The 25,390-nt window shown below is 46.4% G+C and overlaps 1 protein-coding gene across 4 annotated transcripts in view; it reads right to left on the minus strand.

Annotated features, from left to right (window-relative positions):
- Positions 1-24,773, minus strand: part of LOC143505770 (transient receptor potential cation channel subfamily M member 4-like) — a 40,650-nt gene extending 15,877 nt beyond the window's left edge. The window contains exons 1-13 of one of the 4 annotated variants that reach the window (XM_076996209.1): positions 24,682-24,773; positions 24,479-24,596; positions 6,792-6,853; positions 5,872-6,046; positions 4,934-5,111; positions 4,236-4,405; positions 3,125-3,302; positions 2,246-2,310; positions 1,901-2,134; positions 1,631-1,733; positions 1,275-1,393; positions 895-1,152; positions 712-813 (exon numbers count right to left, since the gene is read on the minus strand). In XM_076996209.1, the coding sequence (XP_076852324.1) occupies positions 712-813; positions 895-1,152; positions 1,275-1,393; positions 1,631-1,733; positions 1,901-2,134; positions 2,246-2,310; positions 3,125-3,302; positions 4,236-4,405; positions 4,934-5,111; positions 5,872-6,046; positions 6,792-6,853; positions 24,479-24,544 (1,710 nt within the window). In that variant the 5' untranslated portion in view covers positions 24,545-24,596; positions 24,682-24,773. The other 3 variants (XM_076996208.1, XM_076996210.1, XM_076996211.1) reach the window with 3 other exon arrangements.
- Positions 24,774-25,390: the final 617 nt, after the last annotated feature.

Genomic DNA, 25,390 nt, shown 5'->3' on the forward strand with positions numbered 1-25,390 from the left:
AAATATATCACATTTACTTTGTTCAAAACTTCAAATATCAAATAACTGTGAAAATAGCAATTGTGCTTCTAAAACACTCTCTTTGAAAAACACTTTGAAGTACGTGTGATTTCTTCAGCCACAACAAATCTAGCTTTTACTGACACATTGTTTGTGGTTGTGACAGAATGTGACAGAATGTGTTTCCCAAACACATTCTGTTGCGATCGCAGTTTGCCTTTTAATTCTTTGGCAATTTGTTGTTTTTCTTGTTTTTCATGTAGGCATACTTAGCTCCGTGTTTGGGCTCAAAATGCAGACGTAGATTGTACTCTGACAACCACCACTGCTTCATAACACAAAAGACATGCCGGTTCGCTTTCCCATCTTTCTTGAAACACCCTTCCATCTGCACCGATTATTCTCTTCCTGGAAATTTTGGGATCATCATTTGTATTTCTCAATTTAACTTATTGGGAAAATCGCATTGATGTGGAAACACTGCAGTGTCGAGATGCCGTCACTTCGCGGGTAACATAATTGTGGGAAATGTAGTTTTTGGTTACTGCACGTATTTGACATTTTTTTTAGACAATTAGGCTTTTTAAGCTTTTGTGGGCCACATAAAACATTTGGCCTACGGGCATTGAGGTGGACATCCCTGCACTATTGTTTTGGTCAGTGTGTTGGTAAAATGGTTCTGATAGATGATGTGACAGAGGAGAAAGGTACCCGTGAAGCTTTCCTGGAGCTTGCTCCTGGCTCTAGTCCCAGCGCTGTATAATAAAAATGCTGGCAAACACCTCCAAAAATTTCCCGCAACAACCGTGAAACCTAGCAAACAGATGACACAAATTATGTCTACCAAGAATTAGATCTCCACATACAATTACAACCACACACCCACACTCTCACCTCAAACAGGCTGACTCCATGGCTACAGGAGGGCCCCTGTACAGGCTTGCTGGACTGTGAGGGACTTTGCCGTTCGCTCAGGTACGTCTGCAACAGCGTGTACACCAGGGTGTTGTCTGGTAGCGACTGGTACAGACTCTCCAGGCGCTCGTACGTCAGGTACTGCAGGATGTTCAGGCCGTTCTCTGTGAAGATGCGCACAAACTGGGGCTTGTCGTTCACCAGAGCATCTGTCATGGACTCCTCCAGATCATCGTACTGCCACAGACAGAAAGAAAAAGTGACTAAAGCATTAATGGGATAGGATGTGTATACTTCACAGAAGTTGTGTAGGTCTATTGTGGTATGTGTATGCCAATTATGCTTGTATTTACTCTAACCTTCCACTGGATGTCACCATTGAAGAGTTCACTATTGGCAATGTCTACTCTGTTCCAGGCTACAGCCAACTTAAGCTCTTCAGTGTACTCCCTGGCACTACTGCTTAACTGCTTACATGCTGTGCAATTTCACACACACACACACACACACACACACACACACACACACACACACACACACACACACACACACACGCACACGCACACGCACACGCACACGCACACACACACGCACACACACACACACACACAAACAAACACACATAAAAACAGTTAAAAATAAAAGAACATGCATAAATCAAACAGGTTAACATGCACACTTATTGTAACACAAAAGGCAATATAAATGTGCTTACCTTTCACCAGAGCTTTCAGAACAACTGTGTCAAAATCATCAGGACCATCCTGATCACCATTAAAAACACTAATCAAAGCTTTATTCTGATAGATGCTCAAAGCCTAGAAGGAGAGAGTGAGAAAGAAAGAAAGAGAGAGAGAGAGAGAGAGAGAGAGAGACATTATTTGGCCAATCTTAATTAATTTCTTTGTCCCTCTTGTTAGCTAGCCTTCCATACACCCACCCCCACATGCACACACTCACACACACCACTCACTACTCCTCTCACCTGGTCCACTAGCTCCTCAACTGTTTTCTCGAGGGGGAAGTGTCTTTTGATCATCTCTCGGACTCTGTCTCTGAGCTCAGCTTTAGAGCTCTCTCTAGCTTTAGAGGCCTCCCCATCCACAGGGGGCTCTGTGGGGCTCAGTTCACTCAGGAGCTCTGTGATCAGATCAGCTGCTGGACCCGATCCATTCAATACCAACCATGGTGTTACTTTCTTCAGGGACGCATGCATTCTCTAAAGATGGACACAGAGACATAGTATAGTTCCAGTGGTGTATTGTAGTTACCTTCAGGTAATACACGTTCAAACTTAATCCGAGTTATATAGAAACAATTTCCCACATACCTTCAACACTGAAGCCTCCCCAGAAACCAGCACACACATCACAGGTATCTCAATGTTACCGCTGCCTGTGTGTATGTGTGTGTAACGGACAGAGTTATTGCTGCATGCAACATAGTTTACAGACCATAATACTTCACTGATATCACTAGTTGGAACCATTTACAACTGGATTATATATAAATATAGACAGTAAATTCAAGAGTTTCTGTCACCAAGGTTACTGTTTTTAAAGTGAATGAAGACCCTGGTCTGAGTTTTTCAGATTCCCAGAACAAGCTGCAGTGACCTGATGCTCACATGTAGCCATAGGGCAATATGTGCCTGGCCAGGGCAGTAATGTGGGTGGGACAGTAAAGGGAGACGTAGCAGACACCCCCAGCCATGTGGGTAGGGCTTAAACCAGCAACATCTGCATGGATGTGTGCTCTTACACAGGTGAACCCTTACATTCACTCTAATGAGTGGGGTTCTTACAGGGCAGAACATGTGCAGGAAAACACCTACTGTTTTTGTTTCATTTATTTTCATTAAAATGTAAATTGAGCAATTAAAGTAAGTCAAAATGATCTCACCCTGACTGTAGATGCAGTGCATTTGGTACTTTGATTAGGACCCTGCACCCCTGAGACAAGCTCTGTAACTCTGTTATTAAGTCTTTCAACCATTGTGGGAAAATTATTATGAAATATACTGAAGCCAAAATGTGTGATGTTACACTTAATATTAATACTGTCATTTATCTAGCCATTTATCTTTACTATAGAAAGTTGAGCTTCATAAGATGCAAAGGGAAATAGGGACCTGATAACTGCATGTAGTCAATCTGTTAAAAACCCTGTTTTTTGTGGGGGTTTTTTAGGTGCTGCTTGTTTTCCTCACCCCATATTCCAGTTCGTTGATGGGAAATGTAGTCCTCCAGGTTTGTTAAGAAGCTCATCTCTCCACCTCGACGGTTTACACTACCATCATCCACCAGGAGGAAGCCCTGATAGTTATTATTCAAGTAAAGAGAGTCCTGTGATGTGTTCTGAACGTAATATTTTGCTGGGAAGCTACCCTGCAAAAGAAAAGGTGGAACACATCTCTTAGAATATTGCAGACATGGACAAGTTTGACAAGTGTATTTTGTTAAATCCAAGTTATGTATAGGCAAATTAATTTTTTATTGGAAAGATTGGTTTGACAAAGGTATTATGATATTATGAGATTCGTATAGGGATGGTCTGATAAGAATGGTATATTTGAGTTATTTTCCAGACAGATGCTTCTGATAATATTTGGTTCTACCAGTTAAAAGATGCACCAAAACCATGAAAGATGATAAATGAATACATAGGCTATGTGATGGTCCTGTACCAAAGTCAAGCAATTTTGGGTTAAGGTGGATGATATGTAATATAAGGTAATGTAATATAATGGTATGCACATTTTGTCTGTTTTTATTGTCTTTATTGTCTGTTTGATTGTTGGGTCAATCAGCGTTGGACAGGAGAGACAGATGTATATATAACTGGATACAAAGTTCTATTTGAATAAATATCCAGGGGGACTGGATGACAAAAATGGAAAGAGTAGGAGCTTTCGAGAAGGCTTGGTCTGTACAGACAGGGAAATTATATGTATATACCAACTGCATTGAGGAAACGGTCTAGGTACTTGTTATGCTGTCCCCGACTCCCCATATATTAGTTCATGTGTGTCTGTGTGCGTTATTCGTTACACCAGTCCTCGTCTTGTTAGTGTTATGTGCTCCTCGGTAATGTTTGTGTATTTAGCTGTGCTTGTTACATGTGTTTGTGGTCAGTTGTCTTGATTTTGCCTTTCACTTTGTTATATGTGTTCTCTGTTTAAAACAACAATGAAAGTGAAGAAATATTCTGTTGATTTGGTGTCCTGCCTTGTTCCTCGTTTATTTATTAAAATAAATAAAATGTGAGTAAATAAATAAATAATATTTGAATTAGTGCATAAAAAGGTGGCCAGTCCTCACCTTTGGGTTGACAAGCTGCTCCCGGCTGCACACCAGCCCCCAGGGGGCGACACCCAAGGCCACAACTTTGGAGTGTGAGGGGGATGAGGCGGCAGCTCTGTGGTCCCTCACCGCCTCTCCCACACAGCGCGCTACACCCTCACTCAGCCCACTGGTTACGATCCAGGCTCCTGATGCCTCAGCAAAACACACACACACACACACACACACACACACACACACACACACACACACACACACACACACACACACACACACACACACACACACACACACACACACACACACACACACACACACAACCATGCAGTATGTAGTGACATCACCAACCCACATTTGTGTAAAGAATTACAGATTTGAAAATTCTCTGATAATTATTTGTGATTTTTTTGTAATTAGTAAATTACAGTTTATAAACAACTACCTTAAAATATTTGAGGATAATAATACAGAGATGTATTTAAGAAGATAAGATCACAGAGTCTAGATGATATGATAAAAATATTTATGTTCCACACTTGTTCAGGAAACACAGTCAAAAGGTAAAACAAAGTTCCATTATGAATGAAACTAGTTTTTTAGCATAGCCAACTCCTCCCACTGTTTCTGACTATACACACAACTGCCATGGTACACAACCATGACAAATATGTGCACTGACATGAGGAGGAAGTGACAGTGCAGAAGGCAAAGGTCACCTGTGCTCTGTGCTGCCCGCACCAAGCCTTGCCTCAGAACCTCTCGAACCCAACCTTTGATCTTCTCATGACTCCCACCCACAACAGAAAGTACCAGGTTCGGGGCTGCCAGACCCCAGTCTGTAGTCATCAGATCGTAGACAATCTTAGCAGGGGTGTCACAGGACAGGCGTAAAAACTGGGGATTTAAATACAATGTAAAATTTTATTTGTGTGTGTTAAGGGAAACACTGAGAATGTGCAGGTGTTGCTTTAGGACTATGTTTGGAGTGCGCAATGTTGCTTTAGGACTGTGTTTGGAGTGTGCAGGTTTTCTTTAGGACTGAGTTTGGAGTGTGCATTTGTTGCTTTAAAACTGTGTTTTTTGGTCAACTGAAAGGCACACAATGACACAAAGTTTATCACATAGCCACATTTCAAACTACGGTCACATGACAAACTTCTAAGATGGATATCTGGCCTGTCCTGTGACACACACACACACACACACACACACACACACACACACACACCAAGCCAACATGCTTACACAGACATATTTCCTAATACTATGAATGAATAGAATAGTATGAATATATACGTGAGTTGTATATATATATGAATATATATCCATATATGTGCATATGCAATCACATGTTTCTTTATTGATGGCTGATGAGACACATCACTGTTGCCACAGAGACCTTATTGAAATACACCATAGCCAGAACCCAGCAGAACTAGACATATCAATCTAAATGAGGTCTCCAGATTACAACACTTTCTTGATGCTACACCTAAAGTATTAATGTATTCATGAGACATTACTAACAAATTAAGAAAAGCTATAGTTAACTAGAACTATAAACTGCATAAAATATACTTTGCATGCATGTTTGAAAAAAAATTACAAATTAATAAGATCTATTTCGAAGAGTGTGGGTGTGTGTGCCACCTACATGACTGTGTCTGTTGCCAGCACCAGCAAACTTAAGCTCTCCAAAAGCGTCTGTGGGGTACTCAGAGGTGTGCACGGCACTGTCCCACTGACACACCATAGCGGAGCTGAAATAATCCCGTGTGGCTGTGGCACCATGGTGCCCCTGTTCTGCTCCACACTGACACATCCCTGTACTGGAGAGATGAGAGCAGGAAAGATACAAAGGAAACAAACAAACTGAACCTTCATGGCAGGGAGAAAAGACACAAGTCCTCCCTCTCTGTTATTGGTGGGCATTCAGCTTACATGCCTTGTTAGAATTTCAAATACCTGACATGAATAAAACATGCTTAGTCACAATTTATTTGCTTGAGCATTCTTGTAAATCAAAGAGCTAAGCTTTCTTCAGTGCTGGTCAGTTTACTACATGAACATACCCTTCATATCAAAATAGATTATAGACACACCCACGCTCACACAGTCATAACTCCTTATCATAGTGAATATAACCTATGTTCTCTGAAGTGTTTTGAAGCTGAAGGTTTTATCTCATTAAACCCAACCTAAAGAATGACATTTTCTAAAGAAACATGTGGGTTGGTAGAAAACATGCAAAACATGCAAAACTCATTGTATCTTCTCCTTAAATGATAAAAGGAAGTGACTGGGACTAAATGAAAGCTCGTCGTATTGCCTCACTGTTCAGCTGTTGTAACTCCTTTTTGTCTTCTTTTTACGTCCCGCCTTCATGAGCCAGACCAGTGAAATGTTAGGCTATTGTTTTTTGTTACCGGCCAGTTTTGGAAAATTCCATAGGTGACAACACAAGAGTGTTAACATAAATCAGTGATCACTCTGATATTAACAGGTCCTGCTGACAGCTCAGAGCTCAGATACATAGACAAGAGAGATCTTGTCCCACAGCCAGGACTTCCATACCTGCTTGTGTCTTCCACAAATGTAGTGCACACCCTCTTCTTTATTCCACGTGGTTGCCGACTCTGCAACACAACAAGCAGGTGGCATTAGACATCAGCCCACCACTCCTGCTGCCAGTAGCTATGTGATGCACTTTAGCAGTGGCAGAAACAGAAAGGACTTGGACTGTCCAGTCAGAATGTTTACTTCTACCATATAATCTATGCGATGTGGATTAAATAAAATTCACAACTGCATTTGACTGCATTTTAAGGCGTAATGCTTTGTGATCAGATCTTAAGCACAACTCTCTGAGACATTCATAAGTCAATTACACAAGAATTTAAGTTACTACTGGTGTAAAATCCCTGGTGCTCAATATCCATGTTGTATAAAAGAACCATCACCAGTCTAGTTAGTGTCCAACTGTGAAGGTAGTCTGCAAAAAATAAGCTCTTTCAATTACACAGGAATAAATGGTCAAACAGTCTATGAGAAGGCTAACTGATTAAATGGCTATGTTAATATAACTGTCTGGAGTATGAGCCTGGAGTGTCAGTCTGGAGTGTCAGTCTGGAGTAGGCTATGTCTCTGGAGCAGTGGTGGACAAAGTAAATATATTTCGTTACTGTACTTAAGTAAATTTTTTGTGTTTTTTTTATTTATTTTATTTTACTTTTACTCCACTACATTTGAAAGTGAAATATCTTACTTTTTACTCCACTACATTATGCGAAAGCTGTCTCATGTGTTCAACAAAGTAACGTCAAAACAAAAGAAGCGCAAAGCACGTGCAGCAATCAGCGTTCAGTTCAACGGTAATGCAAACGGCATACACTGAAAGAAAATACTTTAAATGGATGCAGGGTTGCCAACTCTCACGCATTGAGCGTGAGACACACGCATTTGATCGTTTTCACACGCTCTCACGCCACACTTCCGATATCTCACGCCGAAAAAAAATATCCAGTTTATTTACCTCAGATCCACATATATGATTCAATACGTTACTAGTTCGCTAGCTCTGGCGCCATCCACCGGCGATATAACACTGAATCTGTGTCCATTTTACGTTCGCCGCCACACACCCCCCCCCCCCCCCCCCCCCCCCCCGCTCAACAACTTTCGTTCGCCACCGGCTCCAGGTTAAAATCTCACTCCAAGCGAACGTCAAAAGTTGGCAACCCTGTGGATGAATCTACTGATTGTAATGCGCCACACGTAACATGGCCTTTTTAAAGTAGTCGAGGAAAAAAGACTCAAGTGCCTCTCTGCCTGCTTCAGTATCATACGATTTCTTCTTCTAAAAATTCCCCATCCAATTTTAAAAAGCATGTAGAGGTAAGATAATTTCTTAGGCCTACTGGTCATTTATCTTAATGAGAAATCTAACAATATCTTGCAGCAAACCGTTTCTTTGTGTATGTTAAAATTAATCCGACGTTATAATTGTATCCATGGTTAGTTAGCTAGCTAGCTAAGTAGGCTATTGCTAGTACTCAACCGAAAACTGTCTTAGCGCCACTCAGCATGTAGCAAGTTAAGTTAGCTAGCTAGTTATTTGTTTTACCATAGTTCATTGTATTTGGAGCTTACAACTAAATGCATTGATATTGTAAAATAATAAACATTTGAACATAGCACTTTACGTTAGAAAACAAATTATATTTAACCCTAGGTTTTACATGCAGAGCATGGTGCTAAAACATGACTTTGACTGACTTTTGACTAAAACAGTTAGCAGGTAGCCGCTAGTTGATATTTTGTCTTAAAGTTTGTGCTTTTGCATATACTAAATCTGTCTAAAGTATTCTGCAATAACTAAATTATTCTGTATCCTATTTGGATTGTGCAGTAAAATACAGAAAATGTTTATTTTATTCATCAAATAGAAAGAGATTGATATTGCAATTGCAAATAAATCTTTAACCAAAATATTGCTTGTTCACAAAAAATGACTTGATAGCCACTTGATCCTACCAAATAGAAATTACATGCCTTCTTTGTTTTCTGCTTATGATAATTTTAATAAACAAAAAAAAACTAAAACTATAGCCTAATCATAGAATTAATAATATTAAAATATGTGTGTACAAAGAGTCGAGGCTGTCCACATTAATTAGTTGATTATGCAAGAGTCATGGTATAGAGATAACAGGATATTAAAACCTTATTTATAGAGCCCAACTGATGGAACATTACCTTCAGTACTTTTGAAGGCCAATACTTTTGTACTTTTACTCAAGTAGAAGTCTAAAGGGAGGACTTCTACTTGTAGTGGAATAATGTTTTACCTTGGGTATCTGTACTTTTACTCAAGTACGTGGTTTGTGTACTTCATCCACCACTGGTCTGGAGTGTCAGCCTGGAGTGTGAGTCTGGAGTATAAGGCTGGAGTATGAGTCTGCTGCAAACAGTGTGATTGTCAGTCTTTACACACACCCTCTACATCTGTCAGTGTCTACACCTTCAGGCACAATGGCCATTGTTACAGTCCGTTAGGCTTGATTTTCTCTTGACATTTCCCCCCTTTTGCCAAGTCTGACCTAGAGGGTATTTACCCTGCAAAGTGAAGGATGTTAATGTGTATGATAGTAATTATGGTGAATATATATATTCTCTATCAGACAAGTTGACCAATCTCTTTGCTCAGCGGATTGCCACTAGCTGCCGGCCCATAAGCATGGTTAGAAACCCTATCTCAAAGACTGACTTTTAGTCATTACTTGGGTAGCTGTAACATACTGATCAGGCAGACAAGGATCCAAGTGCGGATAATAGGTGCTTTTATTGAAACAACGATCACAGAGCTATCAAACAGGTGAGTTACTCCGTTCAGGGTGTGTTGTGCAGGAATGTTGTAATCATAGTCAGGACAGTCCAGGGTCACGCCGGTAAGACAGAAGCCAGGAGGTGCAGAGGGACTAGGCAGGGAACGAGGTCTAGGAGGAGAGCAGAGGTCGGTACACAGAAAGGCAGTAACACAGAGAGAACGCTTGGTACGTGGCATAGCAACAATACTTCACAACCCGGAAGAGAGAGGGGGAAACTTATATAGTTGCAAAGGGGAGGGGCAATGAGTGGCAGGTGAACAGTATCTGCATGGTGATTATGTGCTGTTAATGACAGTAGCACGCATATTCTGATTGAGCCATTTTAATCTAGATTAATTAGTGGCGAACGTAATTTGTCGGGTGGGTGGGTGGGGTGGGTGGTTGAACGTAAGTTGTTGTTTCTCCGCCAGTTGAGTATGATGAGGCTCAACTGATGAGGCTCAGGGATTCCGTGTCATACAGCGCCGTGCTCAGGGTCCTAGTGCCTGTAGAATTAATGGCCTGGTTAACGTAATTTAAAAACCAGGATATTTCCACAGTTTTAAAAAATATCCCGGGACGCCCGGGACAGGACGTGAAATACGGACATGTCCCGGGAAATATGGACGTTTGGTCACCCTAATGTATGGAGACCCATTTCCAACAACCATCACTCTAGTGTTCTAATGGTACATTGTGTTTGCTAACTGTGTAAGGAGGCTATTGGATATTTAGAAAACCCTTGAAAACCCTTGTGCAAGTAGGTTAGCACAGCTGAAAACAGTTTTGCTGATTAGAGAAGCTATTAAACTGACCTTCCTTTGAGCTAGTTGAGAATCTGGAGCATTACAATTGTTGGGTCGATTAAACTCACAAAATGGCCAGAAAAAAACAACTTTCAATTGAAACTCGACAGTCTATTCTTGTTCTGAGAAATGAAGTCTATTCCATGCGAGACATTGCCAAGAAACTGAAGATTTCCTACAATGGTGTGTACTACTCCCTTCAGAGGAGAGCACAGACAGGCTCTAACCAGAGTAGAAGGAGAAGTGGAAGGCCCCGCTGCACAACTGAGCAAGAAGACAAGTACATTAGAGTCTCCAGTTTGAGAAATCGACACCTCACAGGTCCTCAACTGGCAGCTTCATTAAATAGTACCCGCAAAACGCCAGTGTCAACGTCTACAGTGAAGAGGCGACTCCGGGATGCTGGCCTTCAGGGCAGAGTGGCAAAGAAAAAGCCATATCTGGCTAATAAAAGAAAAAGAATAATATGGGCAAAAGAACACAGAAATTGGACAGAGGAAGACTGGAAAAAGTGTTATGGACAGATGAATCAAAAATTGAGGTGTTTGGATCACACAGACGAACATTTGTGAGACATACTTTTTACTTGAATTTATAATTCATTAATATAATAATTTATATTAACTTATATATATTTTTGCTGATGCTGGTCCAGTGTGTCGCGTGCCAGTGATTATGCCTCGTGCCATAGGTTGCCGACCCCTGCTGTAGACGGTCAACCAGTTTCAGCTGTGGAAAATTCAATCAAAGCAGGCGAATACACCACAATTAAGCCAACTACAGGAAAGTCTGATGTATGGAAGTCATATTCCATTGTAATTAATGGAGAGGGAAATCGGCTTGTTGTGATTGATATCAGAAAGTGTTGGTGTACGTCACCTGACGGCATGTGTTTGGACTGTGGTAAGAAATGGGACAGCGCGATCCATCGCTATATTGCTGTTTTAATAAATACATAAGAAAATTTCAAGTACTAAATCTAATTAATTCAATTCATATTAGGATTGCGGGCGGGGGCGACAGAAATGTGTATGTGGCGGGCGGGTGCGGGATTAAAACAAGCGATTTTTTGGCCGGTGCGGGCGGGAGCGGGACTAAAACAAGCAGGTGCGGGCGGGAGAGGGATTAAAACAAGCGATTTTTTGGCGGGAGCGGGATTAAAACAAGCGGGAGCGGGCGGGAGCGGGATTAAAAAAGCAGTCCCGTGCAGCAAAAGAATCGATATTTTTGCCGTGGTATCGATCTGATACCGATCCTCACCTTTGTATCGATACTATCGATATAAATATTGATCCGCCCACCCCTACCATTAAGCCAATCAAACTTGTGGGAGCAGCATCTGGAAGCATGGGGTGAATTTTCTCCAGATTACCTCAGCAAACTAACAGCTAGAATGTCAAAGGTCTGCAATGCTGTAATTGCTGCTAAGGGAGCATTCTTTGACGAAAGCAAAGTTTAAAGTAGAAAATTATTTCAAATAAAAAAAAAACATTATTTCTACCTTGTCAATGTCTGGACTATATTTCTATTCATTTTGCAGCTCATTTGATAAATAAAAGTATGAGATTTCAGGGAAAACACAAAATTGTCTAGGTGACCCCAAACTTTTGAACGGTAGTGTATATATTTTTTAGGGATGCAACGATGCAAATTATTAATCGACTTTAGATTAATTGTCGATCAAGAGGTTGCTCGATCAAAATGTATTAATCGCTAGAGGGCACTACTGTAGTAACTTGAACAGAGTGTAAGAACAAGAGGTGAACACATGTCACGAGAGACCAGGGTGGAAAACAAAATGAAGCGGCCGAAAAGAAGTGCGGTGTGGGACCATTTCAACATTGTTAATTTAATCAAAGAAGTCAACAGTTCTCTGTGTAATGAGGTATTGAAATACAACAGTTCCACTAGCTCACTCAGTTATCATTTGAACACCGTGCATGCAGCTGTCCTGCATGGCACCAGTGGACCTGGTCAACCTAAAATCACAGCTACACTGGGAAGGCGAGTGTGTGATGAGAGAAGGGCGGAGGGCATTATAGAGAGGATATGCAGCATGATCGAGAGAGATTTGATGTCAATCAACACAGTTGACGGTGCAGGATTTCAGGATCTCATTGCGTTCCTAGAGCCAGGCTACAATATCTCTTCGAGGCCATCAATAACCTCCCGCCTCGAAGCTCGCTACGAAAAAATGAAGAGTGAGCTAAAAACAAAGCTAGCTACTGTTGTAGCCCTGACAACAGATTGTTGGACGGCTCTAACAACAGAAAGTTACATTACTGTGACGTGCCACTACACTGACAAGAACTGGCAGCTAAAATCTGCAGTGCTGATTACGACGAACATGTCGGATAGACACACCGCTGACAATTTAGCTGACAAGCTCAATGATGTTGTGGAGACTTGTTGGGACTCCCCGGTCGCGTTACAGCGTGTGTTCACGACAACGCTAGAAACATTGTCCAAGCAAACAACCCCACACGAGTCAGCTGGAAATCAGTTGCATGTTTTGCACACACACTAAATCTCGCAGTCAATGATGGCTTTGCTGGAGCTGGGGTAAGCAGAACAATGGTGGCAGCGGGAAGGTTGGTGAAACATTTCCACCACAGCACAAAGCCCTGGAAGAAAAGCAACAGCAAATGTAGCTTCCACCGCATCGCCTCATTCAATCTTGTAAAACCAGGTGGAACTCCTAGTCATCGCCTAGTCGAACAGCGGAGGGCCGTGTTATATCCTATGCTGCCGGATCCACCTCCTGATCCTCCGGGCCTGGATTTGGCTACCACCTCACTCTGGCCCCACCCCTCCACTCAGGCCTTGTGGATATATAAAAGGACGAAGATCCCAAGATGGAGGGGGAGAGAGATTAAGAGGAGACAGAGAGGCTTTGTGTGTGATATTGGTGTATGCTGCTGTTCGGATATATTGTGTGCTAGCTCTTGTGTATTTGTATAACTTTGTGTCTTGGTGTGTGTTCTGTTAGTCTTGTATGAGCCCTGTGGGAGAATATTTGTGCTTAGACACTAGTTGTAGGGAGTGGTGCCTTTTTTTTTGTGGGTTTGTGGTTGTTTGCTGTCAGTGTAGGTAAGCATTGTACTTCTTTTGTTTTAGGATTAGTTATATTATTTTGGGGGGGTTGTTTGTAACGGTCGCGTTACTGTGTGTGTGTGTGTGTGTGTGTGTGTGTGTGTGTGTATATATATATATTAGTGGTCGGCCGTTAACGGCGTTCGTTAATTTATATATATAAAAATTATAAAATTAAGATATAAAAATGATCGCCGTTAATCTATTCTTAAAGTTGGGTTGGGAACTGGGTCAAATGGGTAAGCAAACTATGATGACTTTCAACTTGATAGTAGCTCGGCTGTATTCCTAACAAAATTGCACAGTAGGGGCGAGAACGAGTTTTCAAACCTGTGAATTACAAATCGTACGTGTACACGGATGCAGCCACGAAGTCGCCAGGTTTGCTTCATAGAAAATTCATTTTAGAAACGTAAAATGTTACCGGAGCGGAGCTCGGAGGGGTCCTTTACTGCACGGTCCTAGCGCTAGATTCGTCGCTATTTAAATATTTATTTTTAACCGTTAAAACTGCAGAGGACCAAAACCGACTTTTGAAAAAGTCCCCCCCCCCCAAATTACATCCGTGAGGTTAAATGTACTAAATGTTGGCTTACATTTCAAATATCATGTTTAGCTGAATAAACATGTTATCAACCCCTTTTAATTTACAGTATTGTAGCGTCGGCCCAATGGGGGACGGCTCTACTTTCCCATGAGCCCCTGCGGCTCCGGTTCTGGTTCATGTTATATGTAATGCTATGATGTGTGTTATTGATTATGTACCTGATTATGTGTGTGTTATGTAGTTTAAGCCACCCTGTATTAGTTTATGTAGTTGTGTACTGTCTGAATCAACCTGCCATGTGTGTGTGATGTTACTGTGCTAATGACCTGCCCTCATGTTTCATGTCTTATTCGAGTTTGTTCCACGTGATCATTCCCCAGCAGTCTGATTGCGATTGATAGGTATTTGAATAAAACCAGTCTGTTTTGTCAAATGGATCGGTTTATTGCCTCTCCTTCCTGTACCACGCCTCAATTGGTGTCAGAAGTGGCCCTAAATGGAGAGATGGGACGCATCTCGGAGGAGATCGAACGGCTGAGGAGGGAGATGGAGAAACTGAGTGGCGCGTCGAAGAAAAAGCAACAGTTGGACGGCTCAAGTGATGGCGGCCTGCCGCCCTGGGCACGGCGGACGACGGCGAGGAGGGGCGTGACAACAGCAGTAACCCCGCCTACTCACGCGTGGGCAACAGAGCCGGTGGCTAGCACGGCGCGACGGCTTAACCTTCCGTGCTACAACGGCGACGCCGACTGGGCGGCATTCGAGGCCCAACTGGAGGTCGTGGCGTGCTGCGAGGGGTGGTCTGACGCAGAGACGGCGGCGCAACTCTGCTTGGCGCTTCAGGGTCCCGCGCTCAGGGTCCTGGTAGAGTTACCCGCTGAGTGTCGGCGCGAACTCGCGCCGCTGAAGAGGGCACTGATGACGCGGTTCGGGAGACAACCCGACGAATCGGCGGCGAAAGAACTTCTTAGGAACCGGACGCGGGGCCGGGGGGAACGGATAGGCGTCTTGGCCTCTGAGGTGGCCCTGCTGGTGCGGCAAGCCTACCCGTCTTTCCCACGGGAGGCCCAGCAACAGCTCTCCCTCGACTACTTTATGCGCGCGCTTGAACCAGGCGAGCTGCGGGTGCACGTCAGGCTGGCAAACCCGGCCACCATCGACGCTGCTGTGGACGAGGCGACCAGAGCCGAGACGGTACTCTCCGGCAAAGTTGACGGATGGCCCGCGGCGGTGCGGCGCAGGGTCGGCCCTGCTGACAAGACGCTGACCTGCTGGAGGTGCGGCGAGATCGGCCACAAAGTGAGCACATGTATGACACCGGGAAACGGCACGGGAGCCGCCCGGTGAGGGACGCGGCGACTCCCCAACGCCCCAGAGAATCCTCCAACATTGCCTCGCGAGTTACGGGACTACCTGGCTACTACATTAACTGTGAGTTGAGCGGTACTTTCTTTCTCGCACTTATTGATACGGGGTCTTCGGTCTCTCTGCTTAGGCCTGACCTAGTGCCGGATGACACGGGGGGAGCCTTAGCGTTTTCGGGTAGGCGCACCGAGCTGACAACGGTGACGGGGGACCGCTTTGAACTTCTCGGGCGCGTCTCCGTGACGCTAGATTTCGGGCACGGGCCGTGGAATCAGTCCTTTTGGGTTGGGGGCATCAAGGACCCATGCATTTTGGGCAGCGATTTCCTAGAGAGAGCGGGGGCAGTAATTAACTTCGGTAGCGGTAGCCTGACTCTTAATGGCCGTGAGGTCGCAATTCACGGGGGTACCGAGACGGTGGAAAGGCCGTGTACTGTGGCCGTGCGACAGGCGGGGAGTGACACAATGGCGCCGCTTGGTGTGGACCCGGTTCATGACCTGTGGGAGCGTAGCTGTGCGGGGCTATCTGAAGAGCAGGGCCAGTCGCTGTGGGCGCTACTCGAGCGGTTTAGAGAGGTGTTTGCGGTTAGCGAGCGCGAGTGCTCGAGGACGGGTCTCGCGGCCCACGCCATTGACACGGGGGACGCGCTGCCTGTTCGGCTGAGGCCACACCGTCTACCGCTCGCTAAGCGTTTGGCAGCGGAACAACTGGTTAGCGAGATGGCTGCCGCGGGGGTGATTGAGCCCTCAAGCAGCTCGTGGTCTGCACCCGTTGTGCTGGCCAAAAAGAAGGATGGCAGCTGGCGGTTCTGCGTTGACTACCGCCGGTTGAACGCAGTGACGAGAACCGACTCGTATCCTATGCCGAGAGTCGACGACACTTTGGAGCAATTGGTGGGTTCGGACTGGTTTAGTTCGTTGGACCTCCGCAGCGGGTACTGGCAGGTTCCCCTGGCAGGGACGGCGAAAGAGAAGACGGCTTTCTCGATCGGTACGGGACTGTGGCAGTTTACCGTCTTGCCGTTTGGGCTCTGCAACGCACCGGCGACCTTCGAGCGCCTAATGGAGCGGGTTTTGGCGGGGGTAGCTAGAGAAAAGTGCGTTGTTTACTTAGATGACGTGCTAGTACACGCTGCCGGGTTTGAGGCTGCATTGGCGAACCTGGAGCTGGTACTGGGCCTTATCAAAACGGCGAGCCTGTCGCTTAACCCTGCCAAGTGCAACCTGTTACAACGCCGGGTTAATTTTCTCGGGCATGTAGTGAGCAGGGAGGGCATCGCGACTGAACCGAGTAAAACGGCTGCGGTCCAGGACTGGCCCACACCCCGCACGGTACGCCAGGTCCGAAGTTTTTTGGGGTCCGCATCCTATTATAGACGGTTTGTGAAGGGTTTCGCGGAAATTGCTACACCGCTGCATCGTTTAACGGGTGGCGGGAGTACCAAGTTCCGCTGGTCCAACGAGGCGGATAGAGCGTTCCTCACACTGAAGCAGAGGTTGTGCAGCACACCGGTTTTAGCGTACCCCACACCGTCGGGACAATTTGTGGTCGACACTGACGCCAGTGACCACGGGCTGGGCGCCGTGCTCTCGCAGATGCAGGACGGGACGGAGCGTGTGATCGCCTACTTTAGCAGACGGCTAGATAAGGCTGAACGCAATTACTGCGTAACACGGCGTGAGCTGTTAGCGGTCGTGGAAGGGCTTCGGCATTTTCGACCGTATGTCTACGGTGTCCCGTTCAAGCTGCGCACTGATCACGCGTCGCTACTGTGGCTGTTGCGATTCCGCGAACCCGAGGGGCAGCTTGCGAGGTGGATTGCGAGACTACAGGAGTTTGATTACGCGGCTGAACATCGTCCGGGTCGTAACCATGGAAACGCTGATGCCTTGTCCCGCCGTCCGTGTTCGGAGTCGAACTGCGCGTACTGCCAGCGAGCGGAGAGCAGAACTGCTGAGGTGGGGCATTGCGCGGCGGTTGGTCAGGCCCCCTTTGCCCCACCGACGCTTTCGTGCTTTACCAGGGAGGAGTTGTCCACGGCCCAGAGAGGGGATTCTGAGTTGGAGTGGGCACTACGCGATATTGAGGCGGGGTCGACGCCGGATTGGGACGCTGTAGTACGGCTGGGCCCCGTAGCCAAAGCTATCCGATCAAGCTGGAACAGCATGAGGGTGGTGAAGGGCGTCTTTTGCCGCGTGTGGGAGGATCCGAGAAACGGGCGAAGACTGACTCAGGTGGTAGTGCCGCAGCGTCTCCGTGACACTGTGCTGCAAGCGGTGCACGGGTTGCCAGGTTCAGGGCATTTTGGCATCACAAAGACGCTAGGTAGGCTGCGGCAGCGGTTCTGGTGGCCAGGGTGCCGTGCTGACGTAGAACTCTATGTCCACTGCTGTGACGTCTGCGCCGCAAAGAAGGGTCCTGCTAAGGCTGCGCGCGCTCCCCTCCAACCGATGCAGTCAGGCTCCCCCATGGAGAGGGTAGCGGTGGACGTTCTGGGCCCATTCCCGGTCACGGACACGGGGAATAAGTTTGTCATTGTGGCCATGGACTATTTCACCAAGTGGCCAGAGGCCTATGCCGTGCCGGACCAGAGCGCGGTGACAACAGCAGAAGCCCTGGTGAACAATTTCTTTTGCAGGTTCGGCGTCCCTGAGGTCCTGCACAGCGACCAGGGGCGAAACTTTGAGTCGGAGGTGATGGGGGAAGTGTGCAGACTCATGGGCGTGCACAAAACACGCACGACTCCCCTTCACCCGCAGTGCGATGGGCTGGTTGAGCGGTTTAACCGGACCCTGGCCACTCAGCTAGCCATTGCCACCATCAGCGTGATTGGGACAAGCGGCTGCCCATTGTGCTGCTGGCCTGCCGCTCAGCGGTGCAAGAAACCACGGGGTTCACACCAGCCATGCTCATGTTCGGGCGGGAGCTGCGGTCCCCCGTCGAGCTGGTCTTCGGAGCGACGTGCCGCCCGGACCCCTTTTTGTTAGGGACTTGTTGGGCCGGCTGCGCGATGTACATAGATGGACCAGGGAGAACCAGTCTGCGGCTGGGGACAGGCAGAGGCGCGCATACGACATGCGATGCTACGGCGCGCCTCTGCTTGTGGACTCGGAGGCCTGGCTATACAACCCCCAGCGGAAAAAGGGACTGTGTCCTAAGCTGCAGTCGGCCTGGGTCGGGCCATGCAGGATCCTCAGCCAGTTGGGAGAGGTGGTCTACAGAATCCGTTGGGGGCGACGGCGCCTCGTGGTGCACCGCGATCGCCTGGCCCCATACTGGCCAAAACTGTTGGGCGCTGTACGTCGCCCGGACTCTCCTGCCCCCATTTCTCCCTGTGCTTCCCCTGTTACTCCCCCCTCCGTGTCACCCGTGACCGAACCGGCCAGACCGCAACGTGTGCGGAGACTGCCACACCGCCTGCAGGACTACGTATGAGTGGCTGAGTCATACTATGTTTGGGTTATGGGAAACGACTATGGGGATGTTAAGGTGTTATACTGTGTATTACATGACTGGTCTGTCTTACTGTTTTGCTTTGCCGATGTTTAAAAAAAAAAAAAAAGGCGAGCTCTGTTATTGTTGGTGCTCCGTTGTACTGTGCTGTTACTGTTTTTTTATCGTACTAGGGATTATTGGGCATTGTTAAATACTGGTGGTGTTCCGCTGACATACTGATGCGCCCTGTTAGTCGCCGAGGACGGCTGACCTCTTGGGGGGGGGGGGGGGGGGGGGCAATGGGGGACGGCACTACTTTCCCATGAGCCCCTGCGGCTCCGGTTCTGGTTCATGTTATATGTAATGCTATGATGTGTGTTATTGATTATGTACCTGATTATGTGTGTGTTATGTAGTTTAAGCCACCCTGTATTAGTTTATGTAGTTGTGTACTGTCTGAATCAACCTGCCATGTGTGTGTGATGTTACTGTGCTAATGACCTGCCCTCATGTTTCATGTCTTATTCGAGTTTGTTCCACGTGATCATTCCCCAGCAGTCTGATTGCGATTGATAGGTATTTGAATAAAACCAGTCTGTTTTGTCAAATGGATCGGTTTATTGCCTCTCCTTCCTGTACCACGCCACAGTATGTAGGCTTACAAATTCATGTTTAACTGAATAAACCGTTGAACACAAGTAGCCTACATTTTATTGAGCATGTTTTTTTTTTCAAGTATCAAAGTAGAACAGCTTTCTCAAGCAGTCATTGATGCATTTTGGAAACAGGAGATGAGCCCCTGGTCTAATGCACCCTCTGTATTAAGAAACCCTATCTCAAAAACTGACTTTTAGTCATTGGGTAGCACGCATATGAGCCATTTTAATATAGATTAATCTTCTAGATCTAGTGCGGGGGGCGCCGATAGTATGTTTGCATACACCTCAGAAAGTATGTAATTGCAACCCTGATGTATATATGTATGTCTATTGTTTCAAATGCAAGAACTGAGCCAGTCCTTAATTTACTTCTTTTTTTTATTAAATGTATTTTGTTATGCCATAAAATGTCTGCTTTCTTTTCCTAATGCATAATTACTTGAGGAATCTATAATACAATATAATACAATATAATTATCATAATATAAGATATACTTTTTGAACTCAGTGTTTTAACTATTTAGCTGATATTTTTAAAGGCCATATTGAAACACTGAAATTCAGGTGAAAAATGCTGCTTATCAATTAATCGAAAGATCAATCATTTGTTTTTGCATCTGGAAAGCGTCCTTGAGCATCTTGAAAGGCGCTATACAAATGGAACTTATTATTATTATTATTATCAATCAACTAATGATTAATGAATGTATTGATAATTTGCATCCCTAATATATTTATTTATAAATACCATAAAGATAAAAGTGACTTGTAACGTTGCATGCGCAACGGAGCGAAGAGACGGACACAAATGCTGAGAAGAGCGAGATATTTTATTAAAGGACATACCGTATGCAGAGTCGTTGTCACAAGCGGGGGTCGTAACGGGAGAGCCATCAAGGTGGGACAAATACAGGGGCATAACGAATCAGGTAAAACAAAATCAAGGCAGGGTAACACAGAACAGAGAACAACGGGCGATCAGGACTAAGTACAATGACAGTGTGAACCAACACAAACCGACAGAGTAGACAAAACCACGGATGACTCGACTGGGGGAATGACGGGACTTAAATACATAGAACTGAAACAAGGAACAGGTGATAACAATGACACGGGGCGTGGTAACAAACGAGGAATCACGGAGACAACGAGTAGGGCGGGACAAACAGGCAGGGAATACAGACATGAGGGAACCCAGAGTGACAGCTACGAGAGGGGGCGTTGCCCTACGTGACATAACCCCCCCTCAAAGCGTGCCACTCCGGGGCACGCAAGGGCAGACAGGACAGGGACAGCGGACACAGGACAGACCGGAGGGACAGGACCAGACAAAACAGGACGAGGGACCTGGGACATGGCCGGGACTGGAGACAGGGAGACAGGCCAAGAGCCGGACAGGGACGTGGTACGACACGGGACACAGGGAGGCCGGACAGGAGCAGGAGCAGGGCCGGACAGTACTGGACTGGGGACAGACACGGGAGTGGGGCCAGGGGACAGGGCAGAGGCACACACTGAGGCAAACACGGCTTGTACAACCGAGACTGGGACAGGAACAAAGTGGGTCACAATCCGGGGAACAGACACGGGAACCGGGACAGAGAGGACACCACTGGAACCAGACACAGGGACGGGCACAAGGACACGAACAGGCACACAGACAGGGACTGGGACCAACACAAAACCAGGGACAGAACATGGGAGCAAGGGGAACATGGGCAAAGAGACAGGGGCACATGGCAGAGCAGGGGGCACAAAGAGTCCAGGCCCAATAGAGGGCAGCACAGTCTCAAGGGGAACAGGCGCGGTCCGCTGGCGGGCAGCGGGGACAGGCGAGGTCCGCTGGCGGGCAGCGGGAACAGGAGCCGGCAGGCGGGCAGCGGGAACAGGAGCCGGCAGGCGGGCAGCGGGAACAGGAGCCGGCAGGCGGGCAGCGGGAACAGGAGCCGGCAGGCGGGCAGCGGGAACAGGAGCCGGCAGGCGGGCAGCGGGAACAGGCAGGGTCCGCTGGCGGGCAGCGGGAACAGGCAGGGTCCGCTGGCGGGCAGCGGGAACAGGCAGGGTCCGCTGGCGGGCAGCGGGAACAGGCAGGGTCCGCTGGCGGGCAGCGGGAACAGGCAGGGTCCGCTGGCGGGCAGCGGGAACAGGCAGGGTCCGCTGGCGGGCAGCGGGAACAGGAGCCGGCGTAGACGACCTCTCCTGGGTCGCAGGGACAGGAACCGGCATGGACTGCTGATGGGCAGCGGGGACAGGAACAGGCGTGGACTGCCTACGGGCAGCGGGGACAGGAACAGGCGTGGACTGCCGACGGGCAGCGGGAACGGGAACAGGCGTGGGTGACCTCCTCAGGATCGCGGGAACCGGCCGCAGAGGTGACATGACGTCCTCGGGGGGCGGAGTCGCCGCACTGACGTCCTCGGGGGGCGGAGTCGCCGCTCTGACGTCCTCGGGGGGCGGAGTCGCCGCTCTGACGTCCTCGGGGGGCGGAGTCGCCGCTCTGACGTCCTCGGGGGGCGGAGTCGCCGCTCTGACGTCCTCGGGGGGCGGAGTCGCCGCTCTGACGTCCTCGGGGGGCGGAGTCGCCGCTCTGACGTCCTCGGGGGGCGGAGTCGCCGCTCTGACGTCCTCGGGGGGCGGAGTCGCCGCTCTGACGTCCTCCCGGGTTTCAGCCTGCCACTCCTTAGCTGAGTGGCTTGTACGACCCCCCAAAAAATTCTTGGGGAGCCCTCGGGGTTTAGCTTCCGGGAGTAGCGGAGGGAGGTCCTCTTCTGGCAAGATGACTTCTGCATGCGCTGTGGCGACGGGGCTCTGAGTCGGAGGCGTGGTCTTCCTCCTTCCCCGGTCTGGTCTGCGCCTGGAAGAACATACAGACACAACTGCTTCTCGGTGGCTTTCATTGTGACTCCGCCTCGTCGGAGGTATCGGGAGCTCACAATGGCTTTTGAAAGCCAACCGAGAGCCAAGCCAACGCTCGTCTGCACATTCATTCCGTCTGCTCGACTCTCGCGCTACAGGCTGGAGTCGGGCAGACACATAGCGCTTATCAGGGAGCTCGTCGCAAAAGCTGGAAACCGAAAGTGATTTCGCTTTGTTTTCATAGCGACGAGACTCCCCTGTACCCACAGCGCAAGGGGAATTCCTGTCTCTGGTTCGTTCACGCTGTAATACCGGAGAGTCGAACCGAATTAAACCAGCCAACATCTCATTACAGCGATTGAACTTACCAGAGTCTCGCTCTCTCGCTGTGTCCTGGTAAGATCCGTGGTTATGTAACGTTGCATGCGCAACGGAGCGAAGAGACGGACACAAATGCTGAGAAGAGCGAGATATTTTATTAAAGGACATACCGTATGCAGAGTCGTTGTCACAAGCGGGGGTCGTAACGGGAGAGCCATCAAGGTGGGACAAATACAGGGGCATAACGAATCAGGTAAAACAAAATCAAGGCAGGGTAACACAGAACAGAGAACAACGGGCGATCAGGACTAAGTACAATGACAGTGTGAACCAACACAAACCGACAGAGTAGACAAAACCACGGATGACTCGACTGGGGGAATGACGGGACTTAAATACATAGAACTGAAACAAGGAACAGGTGATAACAATGACACGGGGCGTGGTAACAAACGAGGAATCACGGAGACAACGAGTAGGGCGGGACAAACAGGCAGGGAATACAGACATGAGGGAACCCAGAGTGACAGCTACGAGAGGGGGCGTTGCCCTACGTGACATGACTAAAGTGCAGTTTATTGTTCAGGTGTTTCCTTCACCATGCATGTTATCATTCACCACAATAGTTGCACAATTTTTAAAATTTTACTTTACTAAAAGTTGTTTGTTATTAACCTCAAGAGTTAAAATGTTTTAAAGTGAGTCATTAGCTGCTTATGACAGGGAGACGGTGTTAAAAAGCAGTGTAAAATTGCGGTGTTCATATTACAGATTTATTTACCCAAGGAGTTTCTGACAATCTGTCTTCAGTTTCTGTCTTCAGACAGACAATAAAGACTTCTTATTCTTAATAGATTTTTTGAGCTTCTATAAATAAAGGTATATTTCGTTGGGTACAGTTTAAAAGAAAGAAATACTCATAGTCCTGGTAATGAACTATTAGGCCTTTAGCGTTTAGTGTTTATAAATGGGTTTATAAATAGTAATATATACCCTGAGGCTTTGCGCAAGCTTCTAGTTAGTTTAAAATGTAAGCTGTGTGCACAAATGGTTGAGAGAGAGACAGAGAGAAACCCAAAGAAAGACAAAAAAGAGCATTATCCAAGCATTAAACTTTGAATATAATCGCTAATGAATTAATTATTAATTTATGAAGTTTCGGTTATCAGAAGCAGTATTTTCTCAGCCCTATAAGTTATTACAAATTATCTGATTATGCATCTAGACAATCGAGTTTACGTGTCGTGTGTCTTCGGTCACATGATCCGTATTCTAAACGTTTTAGACGAATCTCAGTCCCTGCTGTCGTGGTATGTATGCAAGTCAGTACCTGCAGTTATGCAGTCTAACCGCTATTCATTTAGCGTCGCAAAGAAAAGAAAAAAACTGCGCGAGGACACCTGTAAGGCTTGGTCGCGAGAAGTTCGTCTATGGCATTCAGCACAGCTGTGCTTAAAACACGCGCAGCTTCATGAAACACATAATGATCCGAGGCTGTGTCAGACTGCAGGATCACTACCGAGTTGTAGTCATGAAGTTACTTTCAGGCTGTTAGTGTATATATAGCCTAGTATTTGTATTATTTAATCATCTGCGGTTTTAGTCCTCAGGGCCACTGAGATAGCCGCAGAACTCCTACAATTGTACAAGGAATTAAAAATCCCTTGTACAAGGAATTAAAAAATATCAATAAACAATGTATATAATTAAATAATTTATTTTGGCAAGTCAGTATGAATTTATTTTTAAGAGAGTGTCGAAACAATAAAAGCGACCCATACCGTCTCATGCAGAGTTGATATGATAAACCTACCTGACAGTTGTCGGATTTTTTAGATCCATCTCCGATCGCATCGTTTTCTTTCTCCAGATGTGTCATGGCAGCCTCTTTGGTCTACGTCCTATGTTATCGCTTCGTTCCCACAGGCTTCCTGTGGGATATTCACGATCACTTTTAACTTCTTTGACAGCAATATACACAATGAGTGGTTTCAAAACCTTGCTGCTAAAGCCAACCTTGCTGCTTTGCTCCACCCACACACCGCCTCTGAAATGTACCTTTCCTTCGCAAAAATTCGTGACCCCCACAATCCCAAATAGGATCTCTACGTTACATATTCCGGCTACGCCCAACACAGGTGTAGGAGGTTGGTCTAGAAAAGAAAACGCCTAGTACCCAATCGTACCAACGTTATTAGAAACGCTAACCTTGTACCTACACGCAGTAGCCACTAAATTAGGTCTTTAAAGGTGCATTTACAAGTATCCAGTCACTCTGTAGTGCTTTAAGAGAATGTATATAATGATATACATTCATACATTATACATACATTATACATTTTTGGGGCAATTTTTTCCTAATGCAAAAACCCAGAATATGATTCATTATCGTTGTTAATCCATGACTGTTTGTTTTTCTTCTTGCCACATTAATGTGAATATTCAGTGTTATTATTTAACTTTTAACTTTGTAAAACAAATATATAAAAAATAAATAGGACTTGTAAAAATTATAAGTAAATAGGACTAGTAACTAATCTTTTTAGAAATGTTCAAACATTCCAACATGAATGCATTTTATATCCAAACTCTTTAAAAATTACGTTCTGAAAGTGTTTGAGTAGGCTAAACTGTATGAGTGCTGACCAGTACCTGGGTTTGTTATCATGGTTCTATACTGCAATGATGTTCTTCATGGGATGTACCCATGCCTAATTTTATGACT

The sequence above is a fragment of the Brachyhypopomus gauderio genome, chromosome 2 (genome assembly GCF_052324685.1).
Source record: "Brachyhypopomus gauderio isolate BG-103 chromosome 2, BGAUD_0.2, whole genome shotgun sequence".
NCBI lineage: Eukaryota > Metazoa > Chordata > Actinopteri > Gymnotiformes > Hypopomidae > Brachyhypopomus > Brachyhypopomus gauderio.